This window comes from Selaginella moellendorffii, unplaced genomic scaffold, assembly GCF_000143415.4.
Source record: "Selaginella moellendorffii unplaced genomic scaffold, v1.0 SELMOscaffold_30, whole genome shotgun sequence".
NCBI lineage: Eukaryota > Viridiplantae > Streptophyta > Lycopodiopsida > Selaginellales > Selaginellaceae > Selaginella > Selaginella moellendorffii.
The window spans coordinates 1,558,054-1,567,144 of record NW_003314291.1 but is presented as its reverse complement, the minus strand read 5'-3'; the positions used below and the strand labels follow the sequence as shown (position 1 = coordinate 1,567,144).

General features: G+C 44.0%; 1 protein-coding gene and 1 pseudogene across 1 annotated transcript; both read left to right on the top strand.

The window, feature by feature from the left end:
• The first annotated feature begins 560 nt into the window (after nucleotides 1-560).
• LOC9648658 lies at nucleotides 561-2,062 on the top strand (annotated as a pseudogene).
• Nucleotides 2,063-3,030: 968 nt separating this feature from the next.
• On the top strand, nucleotides 3,031-5,372 carry LOC112348545 (pentatricopeptide repeat-containing protein At2g35030, mitochondrial-like). Its single transcript, XM_024681305.1, has 6 exons — nucleotides 3,031-3,107; nucleotides 3,683-3,842; nucleotides 4,018-4,289; nucleotides 4,474-4,572; nucleotides 4,754-4,826; nucleotides 5,364-5,372. Exons 1-6 carry the CDS (start codon nucleotides 3,031-3,033, stop codon nucleotides 5,370-5,372), a joined length of 690 nt encoding a protein of 229 aa, XP_024537073.1.
• Nucleotides 5,373-9,091: the final 3,719 nt, after the last annotated feature.

Below are 9,091 nucleotides of genomic sequence, written 5' to 3'. Positions count from 1 at the left end.
ATCTTATTAACAATTCATTTACTATTTCTTACCTTTACAAAAATCTATTAATAGTTAAATGCATTTTTAAATATAATGAGTGTCAACCAATTCGGGCCCAACTGATTACATTGTTGAAGACTCATCTTGTTGGCAGAGTGGAAGGCGATTGTATGGCTTGCTTCAGATACTCTGTAGCATAATAAAATATACTGGCAAGGTCGCAGAGAACCCTTTTTCATAAACGGGAAGAATATTTTAGGGCAGGTAAAGCTGCTACGTTTTCTTTCACCAAAGGTCTTCTGGAGCCAACAATTGGATTGGTGTTTTCTCGCCATCAAAGTTCAAGTATGTAGGAACAGAGGAGCTCTCGAGCAAAATTATCTTTCTCGTGTGTGATGTGTGCAGTTCGTCAGGGAATATCCTCAGAATTTGTGCACTGCTCCCACATTTCGATCTCATTGTATTCTACTCGATTGTTTTCTATATTTTCTTTGTTCTCGTGGAAGGTCTTTTCCTCATTGTTTTAGGAGTTTTTTTCTTCTCTTCTAGCTTTGCTTGTTTGTGCGTGCATTTCCAAAATGCTTCCGCTTCACCCGATTACGTCAGCACTGGGAAGAGACAAATCAACGTGGAGTAGTGGTTATCGAACCAGCGAAGCAATTCCGTTCGTTTCATATGAGGTTGCGGATCACATTGCACTTCACAAGATTCCGTTATTCTCTGCGGCCAGCACGCTTTCATTGTCTCGTGGAGACGTGTGGTCAGTGGCTATTTTAATTTTTGTGCGTAATATAGCAAAACTTTTCTTCAGGACCTCGAGTGTCCACTGTTGGCTGGCGTGATCCCGGCCAAATTCATACTGGATCAATGAAGGATTTATTGCCCAACACAAGGTAAATCACCATCTCTAGTGTCATGTTTATTTATTTGACTTCTGCAATACTTGTTCAGATATAGCTATCGCGTTGGTCATAAGTTATTAGATAACTTGGTCGTGATGAGTCCGATAAAATATTTTAAATCGGTGAAAACTGGTTGTCATATTTGGAGATCTGGGAAAGGTAACTCAAAGGCGGCTATCTCTCTCTCTCTCTCTCTCTCTCATCTAACGGATCACACAGCGCGAAAGAGATGGATCAATGATGTACGATGATTTCATTTTGGCTCACTGAACACAGCCGACACGATCACAAAAGAAAGAGACGACATTGACATTATTTTCCACATTGGAGACTTATCCTATGCAACAGGGTATATTTCTCAATGGGATCAGTTCACGGAACAGATTGAAGGAATGACTTCACGTGTCCCTTATATGACGGCCAGGTATACTATACATAAAATTACAATTATCCTTTTGAAGTGGATATCATTAACGGGATTGGCCTAACTCGGTTCTTTTTATAACACAGGACTCCGGAAGTGACGGTGCTTTCGATCTTTTAATCATAGGAAAAGTTCTAGTAGGTCTAAGAAACATTTTCTTTTGCAGGTATTCGACGGATTACGGGCTTTTCCACTTCTGCATTGCCGACTCGGAGCACGACTGGCGCGAAAAAAGCGGGCAGTACAAGTGGATCGAGGAATGCCTCCCTAGCGCGGACAGGGAAAAGCAGCCATGGTTGATACGCGTCCTTGGCTACTCTATGTGGTACTTAGCCAGCGAGAACGCAACTGCGGAGCCATTTAGCAGGGAAAGCCTGCAGTTTGTGGCAAAAGTACACCTTCTGCCACGTCCACAACTACGAGCGATCCTGTCCGGTTTATGATGTGAGTATGAGCTCTTTCTTGTTTTTTCTATTCGTTTGGAAGAACTAAAAGTCTGTTCTTTGCAGGAGGTTTACATCAGCAATGAGGCCAATGTTTACTCTGGGAAATTCAATGAGACGATTCGCGTAGTCGCGGGAGGTGCCGGGGGTTCGCTCACGCCGTTCCTGTCGCCAACGCCGCCGTGGAGCGTGAAGCGTGACTATGACTACGGTTACTCGAAGATGACGTACTGCTGTTCGAGTACAAGAAGAGCTTGGACAGCCAAGTTTACGATAAGGAATTCAAAGACGTGCTCGGCTGCGACGCCTAAGTTTTACTAGATACTTCGTCCTTTTTATGCTTGACGAATTTCTTCTACTATATCAATGCAAATCTCAATGACTAGAGGGACAAGAGTGATCAATTGCATTGTGGTGTGATCCGGTGAGGGAGAGAAAGAGAGAGGAGATTATAACAAGTGCAAATGAACCCAAAACAGAAACAAGTGAAGAACAAGTGCTACACGCACGAACTACCAAATAATGGAAAGAAGTTTACAAGCTATGGACAAAGTTTTTTCGCGCTGCTGGCACGTCTAGTGAACTTGCTTTGCTAGTTTCTTTGCTCACATTTGGAAGAAAAGCCCCGCTCCAATTCCTCTAATGTTTTCATTAGAAGAATTGGAGCGGGGGCTTTTCTCACTTTTGAGGCACGGATGGATCTGCTTCCGATCCATGCATCCTGGAAGCGAGCATGCCTTCTGAAGTAAAAAAGAAGGAAAGCATGTTGTTAACAATACGCCACTCATCACCATACTTCCACAAGGCACGGTAGTGTGTATTCCTCCAAAGAGGAGTCCTCTGGCCTTCCTTTGAGGAATATTGTTGAGCGAGTAAAGAGCTTGAACGAGGTGCGATCTTTTCAGCAAAGACCGCTGCACCCGGCTCGCACTGCAGATTTCATTCTCTTATCATCCCGCACTGCGGCATTTCTAAGTGGGATGAAGGCTCTAGAGGAGAGAAGACTTCCTCCTTGTGGATTTCATGGGGAATCCACACACAAAAAAGAAATCAAACAGAAGAAGAAAGCCATTGCACCTCGTTTTTTATCTCTTGCGAGCCGAGAAGAAAAGCTTTTCTCGCTTTGTCCAGCTTTCCAAACGAATTGACGAGCCGCCCAGCTCGCACCTTGGTGTTCTCCTCTTATAGTGCAAGAACAAACATTGTGGATCCAAAGCAGCAGGAGCAAGCGAAAATTTCCATTTCATGGACTTGAGGACGATTTGCCACAGCTGCCACCATGCTGGTCATAAGGACTTTGCGTGGCTGTTTTGATCAAGCGTTGGGTGGTAAAGAGCCTGCCCCCACAATAGAAAGGTGCAACGTGAAAGAAAAGAAGAAAAGAACTCCAAGATGGATGGTCTTTATAATTCAAACACAACTAGCTGTTATATCCAAGTTTCTCGCAGTAGAGCTGTAGTCGTGAACGCAGCAAGCAAAGCAATAACAAGAAAATCACCTAAGCATTCCATATACGAGCCGCCCGCAGCGGCTCGTATGGATGGATGACAAAGCCCATGCAGATCGAGTGAAGAGAGAAGATTTTCCTAACGAGTAGAGACCCAGTAAACGTGTCTAGCTGGACTCGAGCACCACTGGATCGCGCGTGCGAGGAGGGAGAAATTGAAAGGTGGATGGGCAATCTAAATACCAAAAGCCATTTCAGATTTATGGAGTAATCTTTTATATATTTCTAGAACTTCTTTCACCAGGATGATTGTATTTGGACAAGGAGATTTGCAATGTAGACGTTGTTCGTGTAATGTGTTCCTTCGAAAGCGTGGATCTTGCGAGCATCTTGGCGTTGCCACACCACCGTGTAGTGTAGGATTCTGTAGGATGTAGTGTAGTGTAGTCTAGGAGTGTAGGATTCCAAGGCATGGCAAATGCAGGAGGTCTGGCGATGCACGCGGACTCCATTCCCGCCCCAAACTCCTTTTCATAGACCTGCTCCAAGCTTACATGCAGCTTTGCACGTTTTTTATTCCTGCCCGGGAAGAATGTAGTGACATGGAATGTGATTCTTTAGGCAAATGCCTTCAACTGGCAAATGTACGTTGCATGGCTTGTTTTTAATCAAATTCCAGAGTGGGATGTAGTTTGCATGGCGCTACCTTGTATGCTATTGTCACTGGATTCGTGAAAGCTGGAATGATCAACAAGGCTAGAAACTAATTTGGCAACATGGCCGAGAGAGATTTTGTGTTGTGGAATGTGATTATTTCAGCATTTGAGATTAAAGAAGCTGTTCGACAGGATCATCAATCAAGTTTTATGGAACTCTATGATTGTTGCGCATGCCCAGTGCAGAGATCTTGACAAAGCAAGAAAGTTCTTTGCAAGGATGATGCAGAGAGATTCCGTGTCATGGGCAACACTTATCAACTCATTTGTGCGGCATGGCTGCAGTGATCTAGCAAAAGAAACATTGGACAGAATGCCACAGCATGATGTGATTGATAGTGTGGAATGGAATGCTCCAACCAGACGCCCAATGAGGTGACACCGATCAATTACACAATTTCTTTGATTCAATGCCTCAAAGACACCTTGTCTCGTGGACAGTTTTCTTAGCATAAAATGTTATGGTCACTGCATATGCCGAACGAGGGCATGTACGCAAAGCAAAGTGCTTGTTTGACACTGTAGAAGTTCTTAACGAACTGCATGATCGGAGCGACAGGCAAAAAGGACACTTGGACGATGCTTGGGCATTTTTTAGATGCTGTTTGCAGCCAAACATCGTGACCAGGAACGTTGTCATTTACCCAGAATCTACATGGTGCTGTGTCCATTTAGCTCTTTAAAGTCTTGAATATTCAAGAGTTTCATGGGCCTTTTGATCGCTTGCTGCCACCTTGGGCTGGTAATCCCTACTAGAGACGCCTTGGCTCCAATGGTTTCTGACTGCGATCTAAGCCCCAAGTGAGATCACTATTGCTGCTTGATCGGTGTTCTTGCAGGCTCTTGGATGATGCCGAGGAGATCATAAGTATAATACTATTTGTTCCAGATGTTTTCAATTGGGGATGCTTTGTGAGTACCTGTAAGATCCACTCTGTTGGACTTGAAAGGAGTGTTGGTGTTGCATTCAATGCCATAACAATTGATCCTAGGCATAAATATTATTCCTAATGAAGCATAGGAGATTTCATTGCAGCGAGAACCACAAATGATGACATCCTGAACTCACAAAATCTGGAAAGTTTTCTCAAGGCACAAATTTTCCAGCAGCTAAATCAATATCTTTTGAAGTGCTATTCATATCTTTCATGAATTTATCTTTACTCACTTCATATCCTATGTGGATATTGAAATCTGTGCCACCAATCTGATTCACTACATTTTACAAGTAACAATGTGATTCCTAAAATCAATCATTGCCACATGCTTATGAAGCCAATCTTCCCCAAGAAATATAGTCTCAAAAGAGCTTTTCATAGCACCAAATGTTCTCCTCTCTAAAAACTTTCTATATTTATAAGCCAAATCTATACCCTTCTTCTAGTTGATTATTTACATTTGCAAAATATTTGTGACTGTGAACTATAAGGAGTCAAGTGTTTTTACCAGATCAAGTGATGTATTTGATGTTTGACAACTATTATTTTTTTTAATTGTGATTTTGTAATCATTGATTCTCCTAGAGTAACATACATCATAAAGGGTATTAAATATATGCTGGTTTATCCTCCCCAACCTTGAGATAATATATTCATCTCAAATATTATTTTACTTTTATTTCCATTGCAATCCGCAATAAGTTCTCACAATCCCAAAATATAAAAAATTAACTCTTTTTGCAATTTAAACCCTTTTATATTGATCCTTTGAGAATATTCTTGTTTAATTGGGCAAAAAATGCCAGAACACAATATTAACTCTAGCACCATCTTGAGAGTTTGTAAATATGCTTGCATGAAGTAAAAGTCCAGAAGTGAAGACAATGAAATGAAAGTTAGACAACTTACTTGGCAAAGCTCTTGAAATGCTTGCTTCTGCCGAAAATAGTCACTCATGCAAAACTAGAGTGTGAGATGATTTAAAGACTGTAAGGCATCTCGGCATCTATCAAGTTACCATTTTTGGCATAATATTGTAATATTGCAACATTTAATATCAAAGAGAAGCTTTGGTTCATGCAAATGCCCGTTCTGGGCATTTGCTGTGGGCATCACATACAGCAAACGAGATTCTTATCGAAAACCATCTTAGCGGAACCCACGTCGCCCTCTTGGCCATAGGTGACGATCATGATCGTTGCCGCGACAGCGTTTTTTAGCGGCATCCCTGCGAAGAAATCAATTGCCCGAGCGAGATCCCCATTGAGGAGGATCGTCCAGGAGAAGAGATTGGGCGATTGGATGGAGATATTGCGCCTCTTCGATGCTGCCACATCTCCCACGCCCTCGCCTTCCAGCACCAGCTTGGCATTCGTAGATGGCCAACCATCTGCAGTGAAGAAAAGCCCCTGTTGATTCGTGCTGCAAGATCTCTAGCTGCGGCGCCCACCTCACGAACAATCCTAGTCCTGCTCACGAAACCTTTGTAGAACTAGAGTTTGATCGTATTACCCAGACGAAAGGAACCTTGCTTGCCTCCAATCCCAGCGCGATCTCCTCAAATTGCTTGGCAGTCATGAAGGAGATGCTTCCAAACGAAACATCGACCGAGCCTCGATCACGCTCGTCTAGCCATGGAAGATATGATTCATCCGGAGCCTCTTTCAATCCAGTCGAGTAGATCGCCTCTCCCTTGGGAGGATCCCCGAATCTTTCCCTCATCGCTTCGAAAACTCGTGGCTCAATGTCGTGGACAACGTTCATCAGAAACCAAGAGTCCAGTGCGATCCTCTTAGAAGCGATGCAGTGACTGTTCTTCCCCGACTTTCTGGAATTCTCTGTCATGCATGAAGAGTGGAATGTCTTGCGATCTTAGCTGCATTCCAGGGATGTAAGAAATCAGCTTGTCAACTCCCTCTGCCAATCACAAGATTGAGAACTTCCATGTTTTCTTAGCACACACTTCTAGATCGGTCAAGGCTTTACCTTCGACAGGAACCTCTGCTATCTCCAGGAGCTTTGGAACGTGGAATTCGATGGCAGCCCAAGCAGCGTTTCCCGGCCAAAAGCCCAATCCAGCCTTCTTTGCAGCGTGTGGAGCACTGAGATGGTAAAAGTCGAGACGACACACGCGACTCTGGGGCCGTCTCGATCGATCCGGGACAAGAGCTCCGCGAGTGGATCCTCCATTCGGAAGATGGCCTGGGAAAAGGCGGCCTGCGCGTTGAAGTTCTTCTCATGGAAGCCATTGGGAACTCGCAAGTCCATAGAGATGGACTCGAGGCGAATCTCGTGCCCATTATTCACAGGATTGTCCTCGGCTCTTCCAGGATTTCTGCAAAGTTTCGTGGTCACAGTGACTCCGAGGAGCGCGATCTTGCGGGCGAGATAGATGATTAGAACTTCCCTGTGCTGGAAGTGGGATGAGAACAACGTGAAGTTTCGAGAGAGAGCCCATGGACAAAGAAGAAACTTTTCAAAAAGAAAGTTTTGATGGATCGTTTGAGATACCAGCACTTATGGCTGAATTGGACATTGTTATTTCCTCTATGTCTTGACTTTCACTGTTTTTGTGATTGGCAATAGGAACCATAAAAAATGAGAATTTTACTATGTGGCTTGAAGCCTAGCAGACACGTTTTGTCCTTCTGGTTTTAATTGACACGAACCACGGGAATATTCCGAGAATATTCTATGGCCTGTGGGATTTAAGGCCGTAACGCGTTAAGGGTTGGGAGGTTGGCCTAGGGTTCGCTCTCTTGTTCGTTTCATTGGTATCGGAGCAGCACGTTCTTTTGGGGATGGCGGGTGAGCAAGATATTGATCTTGATGAGGAGTATGGCGTTAGTGAGGATAGCCATGATGATGCGGAAGAGACTCTTGATGATGTCGTTGTGCGGCAAGGACGCCAGATTTCTGCGGTTCAGAGCGACATAAAGGAGGTTAAGGATTCTGTCAATCTCATTAAGGATTTCTTGCTTCGCATGAACCCTCAAGGGTTGAATCAATCTCATGTCCGTGATTACCATTGGTATGTCAAGCATGCCAAGGATTATGGTATCGTGGAATGGAAATCATCACCGGATGTTTGTGATAGTCAAGAGGTTGATTCTTGGTTGGAATTGTGGGAAAGTTGTTGGTCTCACAATCCTTGTGAGGATAAGGTAAAGATAGATTTTTTTGTGACGAAGCTTTCGGGCCATGCTTCTTCGTGGTGGAAGAACTACATCAAAGCTAATCCAACGTCGACTTCTTGGACTAATTTGACAAAGGTTTTCCGTGCTTCATTTGTCAAGAAGTTTGAAGAGGTTGATCTCGTGAATCAGTTGTTAAAGATCCGGCAGGGGACTTTGTCTTTGGATGCGTATGCCCGCAAGTTCCGTGATCTTTGCCTTAGTCTCACGGGCACCTATAATGAGCTACTAAAGGTGCAATGTTTTATCAAAGGATTGAGCTCGATGGATGTGCAGCAGAAGGTCAAGAAGGATTTTCCAGCAACATTGACTGATGCTATCACTAAGGCTCAAATCTTTTCGCCCAAACCGTCGGTCAACTCGGTCAACTTTGGTCAAAAGGATGGTCTCCGGGGTGGTCAACGTGATGACCAACCCACCAATACTTCATTTTCAGGGAAGAAACGGCCGTTGCTTCGTCGTAGCTCGAAGAGTGGAGATGGCAATGAGGCAAAAAGACATCGGTTAGACCAACGAGAGAAGGACAAGGTGGAGGGCAATTGTTTTCGTTGTCATAAGGCTGGACATCATGGCAAAGATTGTCCTCTTGTGAAGGGATCAAAGAATGCTAAGGTGAATGTGGTGGAATCCATCGTGGATACAGCTCAGGCATCTGCTGTGGTGGCTCTTCCACACCCTGTGGCAAAAATTCAAGAATCTAAGTCTCGAGTTTGTATCAACTCTGTAGAGATTAATGGTTCTATGCGCAATCAACTTGTGAAGGCCAAGGGGGACATTCAAGGACATGCTGTTAGTATTCTTTTCGATCCAGGTGCTACACACAATTTTTTGAGCTCCAAGGTGGTGAAGAAACTTGGTTTGCCTGTGGAAAAGAGTTCAGTAATCTACGAGGTGGTTATGGCAGATGGACATAGCACTCGTGTTTACGGTGAATGGGCTCCGAGTGTTCCTTTGACGATTCAAGGGATTCTCGACCATCCTTCGTTTCAGGTTATGGATCTTGGTCGCACAGACGTTATTCTTGGGAAGGAATGGTTTTATGACA